This window comes from Aotus nancymaae, unplaced genomic scaffold (genome assembly GCF_030222135.1).
Source record: "Aotus nancymaae isolate 86718 unplaced genomic scaffold, 86718_ANA_hifiasm-v0.15.2.pri h1tg000028l, whole genome shotgun sequence".
Classification (NCBI taxonomy): Eukaryota; Metazoa; Chordata; class Mammalia; order Primates; family Aotidae; genus Aotus; species Aotus nancymaae.
Window position 1 is genome coordinate 3645225 of NW_026988441.1, and position 25202 is coordinate 3670426.

The 25202-nt window shown below is 40.6% G+C and overlaps 2 protein-coding genes across 7 annotated transcripts in view; one reads left to right on the top strand and one right to left on the bottom strand.

Moving 5' to 3' along the window:
• Positions 1-25202, top strand: part of LOC105723807 (zinc finger protein 577) — a 330132-nt gene that overhangs the window by 119929 nt on the left and 185001 nt on the right. The gene's annotated exons all lie outside the window — the stretch shown is intronic.
• ZNF615 (zinc finger protein 615) lies at positions 5648-25201 on the bottom strand. 6 transcript variants are annotated; one of them, XM_012462197.3, is made up of 6 exons: positions 25076-25201; positions 20739-21112; positions 19847-19884; positions 16375-16501; positions 16012-16107; positions 5649-9122 (listed from the first exon to the last, which is right to left on the bottom strand). In XM_012462197.3, the coding sequence occupies exons 3-6, from the start codon at positions 19847-19849 to the stop codon at positions 7165-7167; spliced, it is 2184 nt and encodes a 727-aa protein (XP_012317620.1). In that variant the 5' UTR covers positions 19850-19884; positions 20739-21112; positions 25076-25201; the 3' UTR covers positions 5649-7164. The 6 variants fall into 6 exon arrangements, with proteins under 6 accessions (XP_064237030.1, XP_012317611.1, XP_012317620.1 ...); XM_064380960.1 differs by lacking the exon at positions 19847-19884 and having other exon boundaries at positions 5648-9122; XM_064380961.1 differs by lacking the exon at positions 20739-21112.

Genomic DNA, 25202 nt, shown 5'->3' on the forward strand with positions numbered 1-25202 from the left:
CTGGCAACAGAGCAATACTCCGTCTAAAAAAAAAAAAAAAAAAGGAGGAAAGACACCACCTCATCACCCTGAACTGCTCTGATTTTTATGGGTACAGTGAGAAAAGTGGATGTAGGAAGACAAAGTGTTTTTTTTTTTTTAGCAGATACCTTCAGGACAGATTTGAACTTGAAAGACTGATAGGAAGTGTTCCCAGCATCCACAGTCAGTCTCAAAGCAACCACTAACCTTCAGCACACCTCAAAGCCTCCAGCCTCCTTACATTCTCAAACACAGACAAGCTCCGTCTTTCCCCTAAAAATATTGCCTTCAAATTCAATCTAAAACTTACGACAGAGGCACTCCTTTGACACTCCTCCCAGTAAACCATTCATTCATGCCACTCCTCTTCCTAGCTCTGGCTTCTCTACATCTGAGCCCCACATTAAATTGCAAACCTGAGCAAAACACAGCATTCGCTGAGACACACTTTTCATTCAGTTTTCAATTACTGAGACCCATGAAGAGTAACATATAGACCCCAAGCTCTATCTGTGGGACCCTCAGTTATTAAACTCTTAAAACTAAGCCTTAACCTTCAACATCCAAGGATCCCTTTCTCATACCCGTATTCCTCGGTGACTAAATTGAAATGAAACTCCCGAACACGAACATTCACATGCATTTCCACTTCGTAGTCCCCACAAGATCCCCATCCAGAATCACACACAGCATCAGGCTCTCAAGACTACAGTAGCAGTTAACAAAGGCTGAACAGGGGGCCAGGCGCGGTGGCTCACGCCTATAATCCCAGCACTTTGGGAGGCCGAGGCGGGTGGATCACGAGGTCAAGAGATCGCGATCATCCTGGTCAACATGGTGAAACCCCGTCTCTACTAAAAAATACGAAAATTACCTGGGCGTGGTGGCGCACGCCTGTAGTCCCAGCTACTCAGGAGGCTGAGGCAGGAGAATTGCCTGAACCCAGGAGGCGGAGGTTGCGGTGAGCCGATATCGCGCCATTGCACTCCAGCCTGGGTAACAAGAGCGAAACTCCGTCTCAAAAAAAAAACAACAAAGGCTGAACATATATTGTATCAGAATCCACTTCCGATTCTGGAATTCTGCTGCTGCAACCCCATCATTCGCCACCTCTTAAGGACTTGGAGAGGCTGGGAGGCTGGCTTCCAGCGAGGGATACAGCACATTTCCCTAAGTCCAAGTTCTGGGTTTGAACACTCTATGAGCTATGTTACCTCATAGAGCATATTGCGTCATTTCTGATGGGAGTGACCATAACGGTTGCTATGCTCAGCCAGGTGGGAAGAAATGCAAATGTCTTTGGGTAACTTCACTGCCCTCCCCTCCTCCTTACAAGAGACTGTCGCCAACACTGCCCTAACTGGGGAGGTTTTCAGAGGCCAGAAACTATCTAAGGAGCAAAATGGAAAGATGGCCGCATTCTTGAGCCATTTGGCAGGAGCATCACGGGAATCGCCATCTTACAGAAAGTCCAAGGTCCATAAAACAGAAAATACTGAAGACAACTGGCTGGATGAGGTATGTAGAAGCCAAGGTGTTACTGAGGCAGCCACAGTGGCGATGTGGACAAAAACACTGAAGGTTTCAGTCCTGTTCAGGTTTGACTGGATGTGCTGTGAATTTCAGTAGTGAAAGGAATAAAGAGTTGAAGATGTAAAATATTCAGCTTTCAACAGCAACAAAAGTAACATATTTGCAAATAAACAGTGAAGAGTCATTAATACTCAGAAAACAAAGCAGTCAATAAAACTAACTCTGAGTGGGTCCTAGTGAAGAATAGTGGACAATAGCTTCAAAGCCAGTATAATAAATATATTTAAAAACATAAAGAAAAATATTAAGAACATATTTAAGTGTTTAAAAGAAAATATGGCAATAACCCAATAAACAGAAAATCTCAATAAAGACATTTAAAATATAGTTTAAAAAATCCAATATAAACGTTGGTGCTGAAAAATACAGTAACAATGAAAAGTTCACATAAGATAACCAGCAGATTGCAATGTCAGAAAAAACGTTGAGTAAACTTAGAGAGCAAAAGAAATTATCCACCCGAAAGAAAAGAAGAAAAAAAATTGGAAAAAAAATGAAGCTTTAAATACCTGTAAGACATCTGATGTACTATTTTTTCAATAGAGGTGGAGCCTCACTATTTTGCTGAGGCTGGTCTCAAACTCCTGATATCAAGCAATCCTCCCGTCTTAGCCTCCCTAAGTGTTAGGATTACAGGCGTGAGCCACAACACCCAGGCCAGATGGGAATATTTTAAGAGATAATAGCTAAAATTTTAGGATTACAAAGGAACTTCCTCAACCTTGTAAAAAAAAAAAAAAGTATGTACAAAAGATTCTATAACATATTTAATAGTAAAAGACTGAATACTTCTCCAAAATTGCAATCATGGCCAAGATGTCCACTCTCACTGTTTCTATTTAACAGAGTGGAAGCCCTAGCCAGTGAACAAAGGAAGAAAACGAAAAGAAAACACTGGAACAGCAGAAATATCACTGCCCCTATTCATAGAAGACATAATTATACAAATATAATCTCAAGGAGTCTACAGAACTAGGCAAGTGCGTTTAGCAGTCATAAGGTGCAAAGTCAACACCTACTCAAATAAATCTTATTTCTAAAGGATAACAATTGCAAGCTAAATTATGAACATAAACCATTTATAATGGCTCCAAAAATACGATCAGGAGCAGTGGCTCATGCCTGTAATGCCAGCACTTTGGGAAGTCAAGATGGGTGGATTGCCTCGGCTCAGGAGTTCGAAACCAGCCTGGGCAACACCGTGAAACCCCATCTCTACTAAAAATACAAAAAATTAGCCAGGTGTGGCAATGTGAGCCTGTAGTCCCAACTACTCAGGAGGCTGAGGCAGGAGAATTGCTTAAACCTGGGAGGTGGAGGTTGCAGTGAGCCAAGATCATGCCACTGCACTCCAGCCTGGGTGACAGAGCAAGACTCCATCTCAAAAAAAAAAAAAAGGATAAAATAACTGCAAAAATATGATACACTTAAGTAAATATTTACCAAGACATAATGTATATGCTATAAACTCAAAAACACTGATTTTTTTTTTTAAAGCAGGGAAAGCTAATTAAGTGGAGAGACATAGTTGGTTAGAAGATTCAACACAGCAAAGACGGCAAATAAACCAACTTTGATCTATACATTTAATGCAATTTCAATAAAACTCCCAAGGGAGTTTCTGTGGATATAGACAAGCTTATACTAAAATTTATACGGAAAAGCAGAGGAACTAGATTAGACAAAACTATTTTGAAAAAGAAAAATAAAGCTGGCAGACTCTACTCCATTTTATGACTAACATCGCAATGTGACAATAATCGCTGCATGGTATTTGTGGGTCAAGACGGCCCGGCGCAGACCTGTGTTATTTCTAGTTAAATGATTACAAGCTTGCTTTGCTTTTTATACACTGAGATTCGTGCCGTGGATCAAATATTGAATTAAGAAAACTCCAAACTATGGTGCAGTAAAATAAAACTGCTTAAGGTCTGTAAAAGCAGAAATTAAGTGGTAACAAGCCTATAGTGACGACCATCTGAGGCTTTAAAACCGCGGAAGGCAGCGGTGTGGTCGCAAGGCAGGAAAGACTGCTTTGGTACCACAATCTCTTCCCAACATAGGGTCTGCATGAGGGTCTCCTAAAGAGGGCTTGTGCAAGAACTCTGGGAAGTAATGCAACCTCTGCTCACAAGACTCTGGAGGGTCTTTGCAGATGGGAGCGGCCTTGCAGGGCAGAGAGAACCTCAATGCCACAGACTCTGCCTAGGGTCTCAGAATATGGAGCAACTCTGATTGCTCTGTGTCTACAATGCTCGGGAGATAAAAGCCCCTTGATGCCTTGTGTGTGGTCAGACCTAGTGGCACCTTATCCACTGTGCTTGTATGCAGATGTACCTTGATGACAATTGGTGACAAAATTCAGTGTCCTAGCTTAGCATTTCTTAGAAGAACCACATGTGCTATTGAACGCTGCAGAGAACCAGCTCCCCTCCCCGCAACTCCCCCCATCTTACCCCACAATAGCTCAGGGCCCACAGTAGCTCAGGGCCCACAATAGCTCCGGGCCCACAATTGCTCAGGACCGCAACTCCCCCCATCTTACCCCACAATAGCTCAGGGCCCACAGCAGCTCGGGGCCCACAGCAGCTCGGGGCCCACAGCAGCTCGAGGCCCACAATAGCTCGAGGCCCACAGTAGCTCGGGGCCCACAGTAGCTCAGGGCCAACATGGTCCCCGTGCTCGCGTTGGTCCCCTGGACACATATTTTGAAACTTGACTCTTGTCTTTTTCTTTCTTTTCTGACTCCCACATTACTGCCGGGACTAAGGGCACCCACATACACGGTTGGGGCTGGCACCCAACAGTATTATTAGAGGAGTGATAAGACACACACATCAACAGAATAGAGTCAAGAAACGGACACAAGAACAGACAAGTGATTTTTACAAATGTTCTAAATTAATTAGACAGTGTTTTCAATACTGTTGAATCAACTAGGCAACCATAGGCTGAACTTTAAACCTTATCCTATACACAAAAATGAATTTAAATGGATCATATTGCTAAATATTAAAAGCAAAACTACATTATTTTGTAAAAGGACATAGAAAAAAATCATCAATTACAGTAAGGAAGGAATACTTAGATGTAATGCCAAAATTGCAATCCATAAAAGAAAAAAAAACTTGCAAATTGGACTTCATCATAATTAAAATCTTTTTCTCTGAGAAAAAACAAAAGAGCCACATCTAGAGAAAAATATTTGCAAGTGACATAAAACCATTATTCAGCTGTATAAAACCTTTATCCAGCATTAATAAACAACTCTCTAAGCAGGGCAGTGGCATGTGCCTGCAGTCCCAGCTACTCTAGAGGCTGTGACAGGAAAACTTGTCAAGACCAGGAGTTCTAGACTGTAGTGTGCTATATTGGTGCCTGTGAATAGCCACTGCACTCCAGCCTGAGCAATACAATGAGACCTTGTCTTTCTAAATAAATAAATAAATAAAGCCTTTAAGGAATTGCAAACCAAGGCAACATACAATTGGTATGTGTGTATCCATGCCAAAGCACACATAATAGAATAGGTAAAATAAAACATACTGACAGCAGCAAGTGGAAGAAAGGAGAGCAACTGAAACTCTCATATATTGCTGGTGAGTAATGAAACACCACGCTGGAAACACTTGGTTAGTATCTTACAAAGGTAAACATACACTTACCTTATGACCCATGAATCAGAGTCTTCAGTTATTATCCTAAAGAAATGAAAAATTGCGCTCACACAAAGCCTTTGTACACAAATGTTCATAGGATTTTTATTTGTAACAGAAAGGCTGGGCATGATGGCTCATGCCTATAATCCTAGCACTTTGGGAGGCAGAGGCAGGTGGATCATCTGAGGTCAGGAGTTCAAGACCAGCCTGGCCAATATGGTGAAACCCCACCTCTACTAGAAATACAAAAAAAAAAAAAAAAAGAAAAAAAATTAGCCAGGTATGGTGGTAGGCACCTGTAATCCCAGCTACTCAGAAGGCTGAGGCAGGAGAATTGCTTGGACCCAGGAGGCAGATGTTGCAGTGAGCTGAGATCGCAACATTGCACTCCAAAGAGAGTGAAACTCCATCTCAGAAAAAAAAAAAAAAGTATGAAAAAGTAGAAACAACCCTAATGTCCTTCAGTGGGTGAATAAACAAATTGTGGTATATTCATATCATAGATTATTAGTCATCCATAAAAATAAAACAATATAGGATACATAGAACAAATTGGATGGATCTGAGGTTATTTGCTTTAGGTCAAAAAGCCAATACCAAAAGGGTACATGCTGTATGATCCATTTTTATAACATTCTACTAATAACAAAACTAAAGATGAAAAGATTTCTGATTGCCAAGGGTTAGGGTTGAGGAGAGGTTGTGACTATAAAAATGTAGCGTGAAGGAGTTTGCACTGATGCAACATTCTGAATCTCAATTGTGGAGGTGGTGACGTGAATCAACATATAAGATTTCTTAAAACTACAGATAAAAACCAAACAAAAATGCAGGCATGTTAAAACTGGTGAGATCCAAATAAATTCTGCAGTTAACAGTATTGTAACAATTTCACTTTCCTGTTTTTGATAGTGAACTATGTGTATGTAAGGCGTTATCTTTGGAAGAAGCTGGGTTAAGGGCATTCAAGAACTCTGGAATATTTTGGTAAGATTCTGTGAATCTAAACTTATTTCAGAATAAAAACTATATTAATTTCAAAACTTAAACACATTCAAGTACGTTCAATTACACTTATGAATTGAATACACTATATCCAGTTTCATTCTGAAGTACTTCAATTATTCTGAAATAACAGACTTAGAACCAAAGGAATGCAGAAGTTAATCATATAATAAAATGAGGCAAGCATAAAATACTCTTGTATTGTATACAATATTAAATTTTAATTCGTGATTAGAGAAAGTCACAATTTAAAATGTATAAAATCGGTGACAAGGCAACTAGAAACATGGCTCAAGGTATCCTGTTCCCAAATGCATATGAGGCATATTATCTGTTAGGGTAAGAATTGTGACAGAAAGCTCTCATCCATCATTTTGCGAAGGCTTCTTTCCTTCATTAAGTTCTCTGATATTTTCCTAAAAGTCTTCCACATCGAATGTTTTCATAAGTTTTTTCTGCATTATTTCCTATCACATGAGGCAAAACATTTACTGAAAACCCTGCCATGCTCACTGCCAGAGGAAAATATTTCTCCAGTGTGAACTCTCTCAATCTACTGAGGTTTTATTTCTGGGCAAAGGCTTTCCCATAATTATTACATTTTCACCAATTAGTAGTTTATTCATGATCTATGATGATCATTTCTGAGAGGGTTTATCTTCCCACCAAAGGCTTTCATAGTCTGCCACATTCATAGGATTTTTCTCAGTACACGATCTTTAGACATAATGTCCTAAAATATTTTCTCAAATGTTTTGTATGTTTTTTCTGACACAAAACATGAGGTAATTGATCACTAAACAACCGAACACTCTGCATTCATGAAATTACTCTTCTTTGCAGATATCTTCAGGGCCTACAATGGCAGGAGGCTTTCCAAAAATGACTACCTGTGAATTCTCTTGTGTTTAACAAGGATAGACAAGTGGGCAAAAGCTTTCCCACAATCACTACATCCATAGGGCCTCTCTCCTGTATGTTTTCTTGAATGAACATTGAGCCCTGACTTTGTAGTGAAGGCCTTCCCGCAGTCACTGCATTTGTACGGTTTCTCTCCCGTGTGAATTCTCTGATGTGTAATGAGATCATTTTTGCGCAAAGAGAATTTTCCACATTCAGTACACGCAAAGGAAGTCTTTCCTGTGTGAAATCGCTGATGTTGTATGAGGCATGTCTTCTTCCTGAAGGTTTTATCACATTCATTGCATTTGTACGGCTTTTCTCCAGTATGAGTTTGCTGATGTATACCGAGAGTACTCTTCATGGTGAAGCCCTTTCCACATTCATTGCATATATAAGGTTTCTCCCCAGTATGAGTTCGCTGATGTGCAATGAGCATGCTTTTCCCAGTTAAGCCTTTGCCACATTCACTGCATACATAGGGTTTCTCTCCTGTATGAGTGCGCCGATGTACATTGAGATGACTCTTCTCAGTGAAGCCTTTTCCACACTCACTGCATACATAAGGTTTCTCTCCTGTATGAGTTCGCTGATGTCCCATTAGCCGGATCTTTGCTGGAAAGCCTTTTCCACACTCACCACATACATAGGGTTTCTCTCCTGTATGAGTTCGCTGATGCACAATAAGGCGGCTCTTCACAGTGAAGCCTTTTCCACAATCGTTGCATATATATGGCTTCTCTGCAGTGTGAGTTCGCTGATGTACGATGAGGTCACTCTTCATGGTAAAACCTTTTCGACATTCGGTGCAAACATAGGGTTTCTCTCCAGTATGTGTTCGCTGATGTCTGACGAGTGGGCTCTTCAAGGTGAAGCCCTTTCCACACTCATTGCATTTATAAGGTTTCTCTCCAGTATGAGTTCGTTGATGTACAATGAGACAGTGCTTCATTGAAAAGCCTTTTCTACATTCACTGCATGTATATAATTTCTCTTCTGTATGAGTTTGCTGATGTGTGATAAGACTGTTTTTCAAAGTGAATCCTTTCCCACAGTTATTGCATTTAAAGGGTTTCTCACCAGTATGAGTTCGATGATGTGCGATAAGACGCCTCTTCTCAATGAAGCCTTTTCCACATTCACTACATATATAGGGTTTTTCTCCTGTATGAGTTTTCTGATGCGTAGTGAGACTGAATTTTGTAGAAAAGGCCTTCCCACATACACTGCATCCATGGGGTTTCTCTCCTGTATGGGTTCGCTGATGATAAATGAGCCGACACTTTTTGATGAAGGCTTTCCCACATTCGCTACATGTATAAGGTTTCTCTCCCATATGAGTTTTCTGATGTATACTGAGATGTGATTTCTTGAGGAAGGTTTTGTCACATTCAGTGCATTTATAATGTTTCAATCCTGTATGAGTTATCTGATGGTCCATTAGCCTGGATTTTCTGGAGAAAGCCTTCCCACACATGGTACATCCATGAGGTTTTTCTCCAGTGTGAACTCTCTGATGATCAATACACTGAGACAACTTGAGGAAGGTTTTCCCACATTCACTGCATACATGGGCTTTCTCTATGTTGTGAGTTCTCTGTTGCTTAATCACCTGGGTCTTATGAATAGGTTTTGCAATTGCAGGAAACTTCATTTCAGTATAAAATTGTTTATGGTTAGCATGAAAAAGGGATTTCCCATCTCCATTAAACTCAGCAGAGTTCTTTAGGCCAGAGCTTTTTTTCTGGTTTTCAAAACTTAAATTTGAATTTAAAGGTTTTTCATGTAAGTCAGAGGTTTGATGATCTTGCTTCAGCAGGATATGACCTTTGTTCTGATTAACAATATTTCCAAACATATTCTGTTCATGGAATTGTTTCACACTCTTCTGAATACTTTGATTTTGCAAGTGATGCTGCAGAGGATCATCAATTTTCCTGATTTCTAGGAAAGAAGAGAACAGTCAATCACTCCATCATCTTGTTTTGAAATAAATTATTTAAACTACTTTTGAAAACTGCCTTGGTGTGAGGTGACTCTTTAATGACAACCCTATTTTAGCATAAAGGAAATCCCATATATAAATATCCCTCATCTCTTACACATTGGGAGAGATGCGTAAGATTCTTTTTATCTGTCACACATAAAGGAAATTCCATGTATAAATATCCTTAATTTCTTACAAATAACACACAATAATATAAACACACCTAAAAGTAAAAGCAACTGTACAAACAAGGCTACATAATTCACAATGTATATAGATTTGGCTGCTTTCTAAATAGGTATTTGCACAATATACAGATAGTCAAACATAAACAGGTCACTTTTAGCAGGGAGCCCCAAAATTTAGCAGGACACCAGACCATAGAAATTATTGAAATATCAGACCACACAGGTTGATCCCAAATAACAAAGGCTGTATTAATTTATTCTACAAATAATTGCTGAATAACATCTATGTGTAAGTCACTACACTCATGTTTAGTATATACTAACATATTCCTTTTTTTTTTTTTTTTTTTGAGACAGGGTCTCACTCTGTCACCAAGGCTGGAGTGCAGTGGCACAATTTCAGCTTACTGCAACTGCAATCTCTGCCTCCCACGCTCAAGTGGTCCTCCCACCTCAGCCTCTTAAGTAACTGAGACCACAGGCATGTGCCACTACACCCAGCTAATTTTTTGTATTTTTGGTAGAGATGGGTTTTTGCCATGTTATCCAGGCTGGTTTTGACCTAATGAGCTCGAGAAGATCCACCTGCCTCAGCCTCCCAAAGTGCTGGGATTACAGGCATGAGCCACTACGCTCAGCTGATTTTCACAAAGGTTTAATTTTAGTTAGTAAAAAATGAATTAACAAGGAAGCAAAAAAATAAAAAAGGTAATTGCATTTTGTGAAATGTGGTTAATGGAACAATGGAGATATAAGAGGTAGAGAAAATCAAGACATAAAGAAATGATAGGGTTCACTAATGGGTTCAACGGGACAAGTGAAAAAGGGTTAATGGAAGTGAGAACTCAAAGATTATTCCAAAATTTATATGGCTTCAGGCCAGACAGAGTGGCTCATACCTGTAGTCCCAGGACTTTGGGAGGATGAGGCGGGCAGATCACATGAAGCCAGGAGTTCAAGACCAGCCTGGCCAACATAGCGAAACCCCATCTCTATTAAAAATACAAAAATTAGGCATGGTGGCATGTGCCTGTAGTCCCAGCTACTTGGGAGGCTGAGGCACAAGAATCGTTTGAACCCAGGAGATGGAGGTTGCAGTGAGCTGAGATCACACCACTGCACTCCAGCCTGGGCAACACAGCAAGACTCTGTCTCAAAAAAAAAAAAAATCATATGGCTTTAGCCAGATTCATACTATCTAGAATGAAGGGAAACATTTAGCATATATTGTGAAACATATATAATTCAAGATGATTACTACATATCCAAGTACAAACATGAAGAAATTGTTGAATATATAAATCTTGAAAAAGGGTTTATCTGGAAATAGCAATGTAGATGACATCCAACATTTACAAATTATTCAAAGAAAGAGTACTGGATGACATTTTAGTTGGAAACATGCAGAAAAAAAGAGTGAAGGCACAGGGCCAAGGATTTTATTACTCCAACATGCAAAGTTTTGGAATTTGTTAAGTCCACCGAAATGAATCAAACGCTATTATGATCAGGTGCGCAAGTGAAGACCCAGGTGTACAAAACAAACATCGAAGCGTGATGAGGGAGAATGTGACAGCCTCTTGAAAATGGCTAAGATATTAGATTTCAGTGTTCTCATCACAAAAAAAGGAAGCATGTGAGGTAGGGTATCTGTTCATTTGTTCAATTTAGCTATTCTACAATGTACACATATTTCAAAACAACATGTTTTACATGATAAATATATGTAATTTTTATTTAGGAATTAAAAAGTAATCATGGCCTGGCATGGTGGCTCAGGCCTGTAATCCCAGCACTTTGGGAGGGTGAGGCAAAGAGGATCACTTGAGCCCAGAAATTTGAGACCACCCTGTGCAACACAGTGAGACCTTTCTCTATAAAAAATACAGAAATTAGCTGGGTGTGGTGGCATGTAGTCCCAGCTAGGCTAAGATGAAAGGATTACTTGAGCTCAGAAGATTGAGGCTACAGTGAGCCATGATTGTGCCACTGCACTCCAGCCTGGATAACAGAGTGGGGAAAAAAATCATACATTAAAAAAAAGAAGAATGTGAGATCCTCAGCATTTGATTTAAACTGTGACATACTGAGTGATTATCACATTCCCCAAACTTGCTATTCTTCTTCATTCTACATACCACCATTAACCTAATTTTCCCAAAGCACAATCTTAAGTTTAGATGAAAGAGTCTATACTTAAGACTCCAGCTAATGACCTAACTAGATCCCATGTTCCTAAGGAAAGAGGAAACAATGATTTGCAGCAAAGTGTTAACTCAGCAGGGCTGGGCTGTTGCAACCCTACACATTCCAAAGAAAGAACTCTTGTCTTGACTGGCTTCTAAAAGATAACCTCTGAGTCCCTGGAATATTCTGCCTGCTATAGGTATCTTTTAATGCCTGAGGGCTTAGCTCACATCAGACAGTTTATGCTAGCAGTGTGATTTATGGTGGACACCTGGTTTTGCATGTCTCAGGCTTTGGGACACATTATATTCTTTTGACTGTGTGGGGCTAGAGACACTGGGCTTGAATGAGCTTCCCTAGTTGGCAACAACTTCACATGTGTTGTCAAACAAACACTGTTGCAGGGAAAATTCAGCACTTTGTGCAACTCCACTAGAACAGGAGAACTGAAAGTTTGCACCTAGTTTCTCCTGGATTATTCTTTCTGTACTTTTTATCTTTGATGATTTTAATTTGTATTATTTCACTGTCAAAAACTGTAATCATGAGTGTAGCAGTTCCCTCTTCTCTCCATTAACGTCCACCTTCTACATAGTAGGCAAAGTAACCTGTCAAAAAAATTAGTTATATCATGTCACTCCTCTATTCAAAACTCCCTAATGTGTTCTCAACTCATCTGGAATAAAATCAAGGTTATGAATGCCCTTGACAGGCACTATGTGACCTCTGTACCAAACCCTCCAGCTGTGACCCCACTGTTCATGTTTCCAGACAGTTTTGCTTTTGCTCACTCTACTCTATCCATTTAAGCTTCCTAGAAGTTCCTCAAACACACTCCAGGGTCATGTTTTTCAGCTTCTCATTGTCTCACACCTGGAACACTCTTCATCCTGGGAGCCTACACACGTTCATTATCTATCCGCTCAAAGGCACCTTAACAAAGAGCTGTTCCCACCCTACAAGCGCAGTGCCAACTCCCGACACTCACTGTTCCACTGGCTGCTTTAACTTTCCCTATAGCAAGTTTTACCCAAGATGTGTTATTTATAGATCCACTTATTACTGATTATATGGTTACTTCTAAGAGAACAAAAGCAATGTGAATAATAAGGACATGGTATGTTTTTTCTTTCTTATTTGTACTGATGATAGCTTTGGAATATAGTAGGCTACCAAACACAAGTTGTGTGTGTGTGATTTTTTTTTTTTTTTTTTTTTTTGAGATGGAGTCTTGCTCTGTTGCCCAGCCTGAAGTGCAGTGGCGTGATCTTGGCTCATTGAAACCTCTGCCTCCGGGGTTCAAGTGATTCTCCCACCTCAGCTTCCTGAGTAGCTAGTGCCTAATGTGCCACCGCATCCAGCTAATTTTTGCATTTTTAGTAGAAACAGGGTTCACCATGTTGGCCAGCTGGTCTCAGACTCCTGAACTCAAGTGATCCACCCACCTTGGCCTCCCAAAGTGCTGGGAGCTGTAAGCCACCTTGCCCAGCCAAAAACACAAATTCTAAAGGAGAGAATCACATGTTTGCAGCACACTGAAGAATGTTTAGGAGGAGAACAGAAACTTTTTTTACTCAAGATAATATCACATCACAATGATCACTGAAGGAGAAACAGTAATCACATACGACAAGAAACATGATTAACTGGGACTAGGTGTCATCAAAATATGATAGAAAAGTAATTAATCTTATTTCTATATTCTAGCAATGAATAATCTGAAAATGTAATCAAGAAAACAATTCTATTAACTGCAGAAACAAAAAGAAAACTATACTTAGGAATATACTTAAGAAAACATAAAAAATAAACAAAACAAAAAGCAAAAAAGGAAAAATAAGAAACAAAAACTAAAAAAAAAAAGTATAAAAAGTATACTTAGGAAGTGCCAAATTTATATTCTGAAAGCAATAAAGCATTGTCAGAAGTCAAAGACGTAACGATGTAAAATTGTCCAATGTTCATGAATCAGAATACTTAATATGATAAAAATGGGAATACTCCCCCAAATTGTTACACAGACTCAGTGCAATACCTACCAAAATCCTAGCCACCTTTTTTGTAGCAATTTACAACTGATTCTAAACTTCAAATGGAAATTCAAAGGACTCAGAATAGTCAAAACAATCTTCAAAGCAAAGAACAAAGTTGGAGGACTCAAACTTCCCAATTTCAAACTTAATGCAAAACTATAATTATCAAGACTACTTGAGAATATACATTTATACATATTAAATGTTCCAAAATTGACTGTAGTATGGTTAACACCTAGGTGAATAGATTAAAAACCACTGACTTTTGGGAGGCCGAGGCAGGTGGATCACGAGGTCAAGAGATCGAGACCATCCTGGTCAACATGGTGAAACCCCGTCTCTACTAAACATATAAAAAATTAGCTGGGCATAGTGGCACGTGCCTGTAGTCCCAGCTACTCGGGAGTCTGAGGCAGGAGAATTGCTTGAACCCAGGAGGCGGAGGTTGCGGTGAGCCAAGATCGCGCCATTGCACTCCAGCCTGGGTAACAAGAGCAAAACTCCATCTCAAAAAAAAAAATAAATAAATAAAAACCACTGACTTGTACACCTTAAATGGGTGAAATCATGTGATATGTGCATTGTATCTCAATAACACTGTTTAAAAATATGATGAAAAAAACAAAAGCTATACAGAAATGAATGCAGTAAAAACATTGAAGATGAATTAAAGAAAGTTCAGAATTAGCAAAACTATGAAGAAAATAATTTGCGGCAGACATAAACGTCTGATGGTTTGGGCTAGAAATAATCTAAGATATTAAAAGGTCTTTTCTAATTAATGAAGAGAGTTCAGCAGGTAGAAAGCATTTAAGGTAATGGTAGGATAGGCAGAATTTATGATGTGCAGTAATGAAGGAGACGCTGAATTTAAACAGGAAAGCCTGTAGCACGATTCACAGTCGCAGAGACATGGAATCAACCTAGGTGCCCACGAATGGTGGACTGGATGACTGTGGTACATATACACCATGGAATACTATGAAGCCATAAAAAAGAATAAAAGCATGTCATTTGCAGCAACATGGATGCCGCTAGAGGCTGTTATCCTAAGTGAAGTAACTCAGAAACCGAAAACCAAACACTGTGTAATCTCACTTATAAGCAAGAGCTAAACACTGGGTACACACAGACATAAAGACAGGAACAATAGACACTGGGGACTCCAACAGGGAGAAGGGAGGAAGGCGAGGGTTGAAAAACCACCTATTGGTACTATGTTCACTATTTGGGTGACAGAATTGAGCTTCTATTGAATCCTTGGCATCAGGCAATATATCCATGAAACAAACTTGCATATGCACTTCCTGAATCTAAAATAAAAATATAAAAGATAAAATTTAAAAAATAAAATTAAAAAAGGATAGCCAAAAGCATTATTCTTGGAGAGAAGATTATTCTTGTTCCTCATACACAAAATGGGAAGTTATAGGTTAGTTGTCATGAAGACAAGTAAAATACATGGAAATAAAGTACACATTAGATAATATTAAAGCAGAAGTCAATTTGGTAGTCTCTCCCAGAGAATGCAAAGAATTAACTCATGAGAATGAAGGAAATCTTTGAGTTATGAGAACAGAAAAGAAAATGGAAGAAGCTGGGCACAGTGGCTCACACTGTAATCGCAGCACTTTGGGAGGCCAAGGCAGGGAGATCCCTTGAGCTGAGGAGTTTGAGACCAGCCTATGCAACATGACAAAACCCCGTCTCTACAAGAAATACAAAAATCAGCTGAGCGTGGTGGGGTGTGCCTGTAGCCCCAGCCACTTAGGAGGCTGAGGTGGGAGGACTGCTTGAGACCAGGAGGTCGAGGCTGCAGTGAGCCATGATTGCGCCACTGCACTCCAGCCTGGGTGACAGATGAGACCTTGTTTCAAAAAAGCATGGAGAAACTCAGTATTCAGTATAGGAGGAATAAGAGAACTTAAGAAGCACATAAATGCCCGTCAGAGACCAGGTTATCATGGGCACAGCATCCAGAGTGGGAAAAATGAAGGAAAATAATGAATCCCAGAGTGAGAATAATGAAGGAAAAATATTGTTTTCCTACTAGGGCAGGAAGACGCAGTATCACAAAGCAAGTAATGAGTTCAAAGGTATCGCTTTCTGGAGAAGCCTAGAAAGTGGAATTTCATAGCAAGAGAGGTAATACACAAGCAGAGACACTGTGACAGTGGATGAGAAAAGGCAGATGTGAAAATCCTAATATAATTATGTAGGCAAAAATAAGATGTGTATAAAATAAACAAAGATGAAATCTCAAGGAAAAGAAAGTGGGGCATATTTCCATACTACAGAAAAAAAAAAGAGCTCTTCCCTGGGAAGGAGTCGTGGAGGGGCTATTGCTGTGTCTTCAGATGCCCTCACTGCTTTGACATCTGCTTTGTGTGAGCAGAACATGATGCCTGGCTGCCCATCTGGCCGGTCCTCTCACTCACCAGAACAGATTTGAGTGTAGCTTTCATCTTCTGTTGTGCAGCAAGGTTCTTCTCGTTCCAACTTCAAGAGTGCATTTGGTTTGCTGGCTTGATACCCTGTTCATGAGAAATGACAAAAGACTTAGACATATGAAACTAGGCTGGCAATGTTGAAAGGGGAGAATGTGACATTTTAAGAACTACACAGGTGTCAAATCTGTAACATCAAGGCTTTTCTCTCAAAGGAAGACAGATTATACTGTCTTGCATGAGACAACAGAATGATGTGAGAATCTACCACTTCAGAGTACTACAGGTAAGCAGCTGAGAAAGGATGGTCACTGACTAGGCACCCTCTGAATGACACAAGGCAGCTGTCCTCACCCACTGCCACCAGGTTGCTGTAGTTCTCCAACATCACATCCCGGTACAGGTCCTTCTGAGTAGGGCTCAGGAGCTGCCACTCCTCCCAAGTGAAGTCCACAGCCACATCCTCCAGTGTTAGGGATTCCTATAATAACACACTCCTGTTTAATGAAGTGATACACTTTTTGTGATAGGAAAAGAATGTCAAGGAAGTCATTCTGCTCATTTTTACCATATAGGAAGCTGGTGGTTTTTTTTCTCAGTACATTGCAACGGAATAAGAATCCTAGTAAAATATTCTGTTAATGGTGCAGTCATCCATTTTCAACAAAGTTGAAAGTCAAAGAAATTTCTGTAATACACAGCCATCCAATCCTCCTGCTAATGAAAGAACACCTACAATATATAGCATATATTTCCCAGTACCAAACTAGTCATAAGTATATGCTAGTTACAAGTAGATGAATAATACAGATTCTGAAATTCACTATGAGCTTTCAGGCCAATTATCAAACTGCAATGAAGAGATGGCAGATGCGAGTATCACAGGGCAATGCATCCTAGATAACTATGGCTAATACAGTCAACCATATTATTATTTCATTCTGAATGAAATGAAAGAAATGATATAAAATATGTATGAAGAACAAGAGATTATTAGATGATTAAGCAAATTTGTTTTTTTGTTTGCTTGTTTTGCTTTTTTTGAGATGGAGTCTTGTTCTGTTGCCCAGGCTGGAGTGCAGTGGCACAATCTGAGCTCACTGCAACCGGGTTCAAGCAATTCTCCTGCCTCAGCCTCCCTAGTAGCTAGGATTACAGGCACACACAGTTAGCCGAGATCTTGCCACTGCACTCCAGCCTGGGCAAGCAGAGTGAAACTCCATCTAAAAAAAATAAAAAAGAACACCTCCTACCTCATTACCTCTGTGAAGAACTATCAAAGATGTATCTAAGCCTCAGAATTATATGCCATGAAACATTAATATCCCTCAAGAAGCTGGTCTTCTTTCTCACAGTTGATGGAACTTATCATGATTCTCTTGTATCGCTGTGAGAGATGCTAGAAGCAAGTTTACAGCAAATGTAACCTATAGAGCCCTGCACAGACACAAATTCCAACATGAATCATGTAGTATGAATCCTATGAATAATATGTCCCTGATCCTTCTTTGTCCAGATTTCTCCAAGTCCTGATATTCCCAATTTACACTTTTCTGATTAATTATACTGATTTTTACAGGACTTTGAAAATACACTGGAGAATAAAGGAAAGAATAAAACAAACCAAAGTCCCCTGGGCCGAGATCGCGCCATTGCACTCCAGACTGGGTAACAAGAGCGAAACTCTGTCTCAAAAAAAAAAAAAAAAAAAAAAGAAAGATGACTCCAGTGTAAGCAGTTGAGCAAGGTCTGAAGAGGAACAAGATGGTAAGAAGTAAAGTAATGATAATAATATATCAGGAAGTTTAAATATATATAATGTTAAAATATTCCATAAAAACATATGAAGTAGGAGGACAGCAGATGAAAACATATTTTAAGATATCTGCATAGAAGATTATAAAATACTAATTACCATAACATTAACAAGTTTATATGTTATTCATGATCAATAGTGTCAGCAATAAAACTAATTTAAAAAAAAATTTCTATGTTAAAAGAGAGGTGTACGGTTTCCATGGCAACTATTCAACCCTACTGTAGTAGCTAAAAAATGCCCATATACAAAAAAATAGACTAATAAGTGTGGCCAGGTCCCAATAAAACTTGATTAACAGAAACAGGTGCTGGGCCAGATTTAGTCCATGGGCTCTAGTTGCCCAACTTTGAATTAGTGCAGAAAAGCCATATGGTCACCTAAATCAACAGTCAGTAATATAGTATCCAGGACCTGGACCACCTGTTTTGTAAATAAAGTCTTATGGCAACACAGCTAGATGCATTCCATGACATCTCATCACAGGCTGTTTTCACATTACAATGTCAGAGTTGAGAACTTGGGTCTAGAATGTTACTCACTAGAATGCAGTATGAAAAAATAATCAAAGATGACTTTTGAATACAAGATGGGGCAAATTATCAGTATTTGCCTAATATGTCTGTATTCCTTTAGTCAGGTGACTGGATACAAAATTTAAATAGAAAAATCCTATATTCTCCTAAAGCACATACAGATCAAGAGTCAGTATTGAGAGCAGAACATTTCTTGGGGATAATTTAACATTCTATTGAAAATTGCCAATAAAGGGATCCCTGGTAACCCAAAACCTCATTTCTAGAACTTTCTGAAAAGGTAATATTGGCAAAAGTGTGCTATCTGACAGATCATTTTCACTTTCTTCATTGGATTTTTCATTGGGAAAACACGTTTACATCAGAAAAATATTAGCATTCTACATTTAAAATAAAATTTCTGATGGTAGTTCAGTAATATAGGTTTATAGCTCTAAATGTTTTCATTAATAGAAAAAAGAGAAAAAGTGGGAGGAAGGGAGAGAGGAAATGAATATAAATACAAATTTTACAAAAGACAAAACCACAAATAATCCTCAGAGATAACCCTGAAGAAGAGATGTTTAACTTCTCTTTTGGCCAACAAGGAAAGAGACACAGGTCATGCCAATTACGCAATGAGCAAGAAGCAGAATCAGGACTGAAAATCCAGGTTTGCTTCATTTCAAAATTCACTTTTATTCCGCTTTATACCTAACCAAAATTATTTGTAAATAAGACATCTCCTTATTAATAAAGAAAGCAATTAAAAGGCTATTAGAATTCTAGTTAATCATATGCAGAATTATTTAAAGGAATGGTACCTATGTCTGTAACTTACTTTGAAATATACCAAAATCAACAACAAATAAGGAATGATTCACAAACACAGAAATGGATGAACACTTAGATAGCTAGTAGAGCTGGTCTAATACAATGTTAATGGTAAAAGCTAGGTGGTAGGCATATTAGTGGTAACCTTAAACTTCTTTCACTATTTCTATAGGTTCAAAATTTTCACAAAAATATGTTAGGCAGAGAGAAAAATAGTATAATACTAAGATGACCAAATATAAAGTAAATATCTAAAATTAATTGATCTTTTGTTATAGATTATAAGGAAAGGAGAGTCAGAAAGCAATACACTGCAATAAAAGTAATAGTCTAAATTGAAGATGAAAGGCAGGAAAAACAAAATTCATAGATAAATGGATAATCATAAAACGTTCCTAAAAATGATACCTCAACGTTTAAAAACACTTCACTTCTAACAAACACATGCATAAACTTAATGTGAATGCACTCATAGTACCACTGGTTCAAACAGTAAAAACAACTTGTAAATGTTTATTACATAATATAAAGTAAAAGAGAAAACAGTAGCACTATTTACATAATTTATCTGAATTATGAATATTAAACACATAACATACCTGTCTAAAATTGAAATATTCTAAAAATTTGACAAAGGTTATCTTTCAGTAACCGAGCTTACCATGGCAGGGCTGTTATCTTACTGATGTCAGGAAGAACCTGAAAAGAAATATCCAAAAGGAATATACTGGAAACTTGCAGACAAAGAGTAGAAGCCGCATCTTAAATATAAAAGATACTATTTTTATGCGTGCTAGATGATTGATCTCGCCGAAAACTTCCATTTTTGAGGATTCAAGACCAAGGGGTGATGGAGGGTGCCAAAGGGGATTTAAAAACCATTCGTGGAGAAGGGTCTTGGGCAGAAGGGGAATACTAATGATCATCAATTCTGTTCCAGTAGCCAGGGCTGGGGCTCAACGCACCACCTGCCATGCTTCCCAGGCCTCCAGAGCTGCAGCCCACACCCGAATCTGTAGCAGTAACACCACAGCCACCCGGATTAATTCCAAAGCCTGCACCAGAAATCTCCTTACGTTAACCCCCAAGACAGTTCCTCAGTCATTTAGTACCAAACACAACCCGAACCATAAACCTAATAGCTGACGAAACAAACCCTCCAGTTCGCAATCATTGAGCCCCGCCAAAGGACAACAGCAGACACCAGACTGTGGCTTGGGCACTCAGTAGCAGATCTCTAGAGATTTTTAACCACAAACCACACGAGGACCCTGTGACTGGTCCCAGAGGCACCCCGATCACACACACCCACACCCACCCACACACACACACACACACACACACACACACACACACACACCCATCAGGGACCCCTTAGAGCGCCCTTGCGATAGGAATCGCACCCACGCTAAGCTCCTGAAAGAATTCCACTAGCGTAATCAAACGCTGGCGCCAACAGACCCGGGTCCATCACCACCGTCCACGAACACGCCCAGTCACAGACCGAATTTCATCCCCCGTAACCACAGCGACCGCCCAGTGACTGAACTTACTTCCCAGAAGTTGGTCAGCTCCGGCCTCATCTCTCGGTCTCCTCACTGCCTTACGGCAACTACCGAGGTCGGAAGCGTTCCCAGTGTTTGCTCAGAAGCAAGATGGCCGCGCCCTCGTTGCCGTGGCCCCACGGGGGCCTCCATCTTTGAGTATCTGACGTACACAAGGCAAAGGGGCCGTTTTGGCGCTGGTCACCGGAAATGGCCGGGAAGATGAAAGGGCATCGAAGCTGTCACATTTCGTGGTGCCTCAATCCTTCATAAATACGGGTCCATATACGGAGGCTCCAGTTTACACAAGACAAAAATGGCGTGGAAGTAAATCCCTTTCAGCGAGCTGAGTAGAAGGCTAAGCTGGCCGCGACGTTTACACTCTGTACAAAGGTTGGGAAACAGCCCCTTGTGAGGGAAAAGAACTGGCCGAGAGGGGACACCTGGGCCCCTTGGCCGGATTTCTAGCAGAAAGCGGCTTGAAGCGCCTTTTGAACGCAGAAGAGGGCTGCTAGCTACGCTGACGGAACAGGGGTGACAGTCACAGACTAGGTAATGAAAACGGTTGGAACGTGCCAAAATTATATTGAGCGAAAGGCACGGGGAAAAGCCAGTAAAAGTCAGAAAGTATAGTTCCCAAGGCAAAGGGCTGAGCCTGGGACGGAGGCGGGACTTCTCCCTTGGACCCGGGTCGAGCCAAAGATGAGGGCAGGACTCGGGAGAAGTGGCCAGAAATTAAGGGAACAGGACCACTTCAGGGAGAAATAATATTGGAAGAAAGGGGCAAAGGAAAGGATATTCTTCCTTCCTTCCCTCCTTCCTTCATTCCCTCCCTCCCTCCTTCCCTCCTTCCTTCCTTGATTCCTTCCCTCCTTCCCTCCTTGCTTCCTTTCTTCCCTCCTTCCTTGATTCCTTCCTTCCTTGATTCCTTCCTTCCTTCCCTCCCTTCCGTCCTTCCCTCCTTCCCTCCCTTCCTCCTTTCTTCCCTCCCCTCCCCCTCCTCTTGTTTTCTTTTCTTTTCTTTTCTTTGGCAAGGGCCACTCTGTTGCCCAGTCTGGAGTGCCTGGGGAGATCACAGCCCACTGTAACCCGGAACTCCTGGGCTCCTGAGTAGCTGGGACTACTGGTGGACACCACCACACCTGGCTAATTTTTAAATTTTCTGTAGAGACCGGGGCCTCACTGTGTTGCCCAGCTGGTCTTTAACTGGCCTTAAGCAATCCTCCCACTTCTTCCTCCCAAAGTGCTGGGATTACAGGTGTGAGCCACCTCACCTCTCACCCGGCCCATAAAGAGATCTGAAAAGGGGCCGGGCGCGGTGGCTCACGCCTGTAATCCCAGCACTTTGGGAGGCCGAGGCGGGTGGATCACGAGGTCAAGAGATCGAGACCATCCTGGTCAACATGGTGAAACCCCATCTCTACTAAAAATACAAAAATTAGCTGGGCATGGTGGTGCGTGCCTGTAATCCCAGCTACTCAGGAGGCTGAGGCAGGAGAATTGCCTGAACCCAGAAGGCGGAGGTTGCAGTGAGCCGAGATCGCGCCATTGCACTCCAGCCTGGGTAACAAGAGCGAAACTCCGTCTCAAAAAAAAAAAAAAAAAAAAAAAAAAAGATCTGAAAAGAAGAAAAACGCCGAGCGCGGTGTTTCACACCTGTAATCCTAGAGCTTTGGGAGGCCAATGCGGGAGGATTGCCTGAGCTCAGGAGTTGGAGACCAGCCTGGCCAACATGGCGAAACCCCATCTCTACTAAAAATACAAAAAAAATTAGCTGGGCATGGTGGCGCAGGCCGGTAGTCCCAGCTACTCAGAAGGCTGAGGCACAAGAATCGCTTGAACCTAGGAAGCGCAGGTTGCAGTGAGCCGAGTTCGGGCCACTGCACTCTAGCCTGGGCGACAGAGGGAGACTCTTGTCCCAAAAAAATAAAAATAAAAATAAAAATAAGGAAACGATGACCAACTTAAAAGCTCACTAAAATTTTCTATAAATAGATAAAGGAAATAAACAGGACACTTATTTTTTTAATGTAAATGATCCTAGTTTTTAAAATACCAGTTTTACTAAAATTCAAACAAATGCAAAGTAAATGTGAAATGTAAATGTTTTAACCCTTAAGATTCATAAAGATTGAATGATAAATCATATATAGATTATAAGGCCGTGGAACAAAGGCATTCGGTTATGCTAAGCCTCTTTAAGTCTTCTTTTTCTGCATAGTGGGAAAGAATGTTGTCCATGACATACAGCTTTAAATAAATTGAGATATTATCATACTTGTCATAATTCAAAGTTCATAAACATTACATTATTTCTAGGTATAGGATTGTGTCTCTATATAAATTAGTAAATATTTTTGTAGTACAGTCTGTTATTACCCATATTAAAGTTTTCCTTCTCTTTGAGCCATGAATTTTAAGAATTAATTCAATAGAACTTATCTTTGTGAGAACAAATATGTGCAGGGATATTTATGGTATCGATTTGACAATTATAAGGAGATAATTTTGTGGTTATTGCATACATTTTTTCTTGTGTCTCTACATTCACATCTTTGGATAGTATGCTCCATTGTGACTCTGACCAATGTGTCCAATAGGACAGTACCAAGTGTAACACAGAAGTCGGAAATAAGCTTGCTCATAGAGGCTTGCTTTGTCTCGTAGAGATCTAACACATTGTAATAAAGCAGCCCCCCGCCACTAGCCTCTTGTTGACTCTGTAAATAAAGGCCTCATCCTTTCCAGCAGAAGCCCAAATAAGTGAAAAAAACTATTTAGACCATGCAACCCCAGTCAAAATCCAACCACTAGAGCGTCCAGCCCAGCAGTCCCAATTGTTACTAAACTCTGTGGACAGGCATAAACCCATGGGTGTGTGGGGGTCACCTAATCTTCCATCCAGGTGCTTATCCCTGCTCCTAGCCAAGTAGGACTTGCCAGTTTGGGGGGTGTCCAAGTAGGGAGGGGCCCTCACTCTTGGATCACCATAAGAGGTGAGACACCTTGGTCTACAGGACATTGGAGAAGTCGGGTGTGCCTTCCTCTGTAGGGCCACCTGGCAATGATACAGCCTGTCTGCAAATCATGATCTCTGCCTGAGGGAGCCCCATGAGCAGAGGATGCCAAAGGCCTTGGGAACCCACCCCTTGCATTAGATTTAATGACTGCCCTGCTGGATTTTGAACTTTCATGGAGCCTGTAGCCCCTTTCTTGTGGCTTTCACCCTTTTGGAATGAGAATATTTACCCAATGTCTATACCCCCATTGTATCTTGCAAGCAAATAACTTGATTTTATTTATTTATTTATATTTTTAAGATGGGGTTTCACCATGTTGGTCAGGCTGGTCTTGAACTCCCGACCTCAGGTGATCCGCCCTCCTTGGCCTCCAAAGTGCTTAGATTACAGGCGTGAGCCACAATGCCCAGCCTAATAATTTGATTTTACAGGCTCACATGTAGAAGAGGCTTGCCTTGTCTCAGATTAGCCTTTGGACCTTTGAGTTAATGCTGGAATGCGTTAAGACTTTGGGGGACTGTTAGGAAGGCATGATGGTATTTCGCAATGTGAGGACATAAGATTTGTGGGGGAGGAGGACCAGGGCTGAATGATATAGCTTGGATATTTGTCCCTGCCCAAATCTCGTGTTGAAATGTAATCCTCAATGTCAAAGGTGTGGCTTGGGAGGTGTTTGGGTCATGGGGGCAGATCCTCCATGGGGGTTTGATGCTGCCCTTGCGATAGTGAGTACTAGCAACATCTAGTTATTTGAGTGTGTGGCACCTACCACTCTCCACTCTGTCTTGCTCCTGCTCCCTCTTCACCTTCCACCACGATTGTAAGCTTCCTGTGGCTTCCCCAGGACCAGATGTCAGTGCTATGCTTCCTGTACAGCCGGCAGAACCATGAGCCAATTAAACCTCTTTTCTTATAAATTACCCAGCCTCAAGTATTTATTTATAGAAAAGCAAGAATAGCAAAAAACATGCTGTCTCTACTTAAAAAAAAAAAAAAAAAAAAGCCAGGCATGATGGTACACACATATAGTCCCACTTACTTGGGAGGCTGAGGCAGGAAGAACAATTGAACCCATGAGTTTGAGGCTGGAGTGAACTATAATTGCACCACAGCACAAGATCCTCTTTTTTTTTTTTTTTTTCCAGACAGAGTCTTACTCTGTCGCCCAGGTCTGGAATGCAGTGGCAGGATCTCAGCTCACTGCAACCTCCACCTCCTGGGTTCAAGTGATTCCTGCCTCAGCCTCCCAAGTAGTTGGGATTACAGGTGCCCACCACCACACCCAGCTAATTTTTTTGTGTATTTTTAGTAGAGACAGGGTTTTACCATGTTGTCCTGGCTGGTCTTGGACTCCTGACCTCAAGTGATCTGCCTGCCTCGGCCTCTCAAGGGACCCTGTCTCTTAAAAAAGAAAAGAAAGAGGTTAAGATTGTAAATCCTAAAAAAACAAACA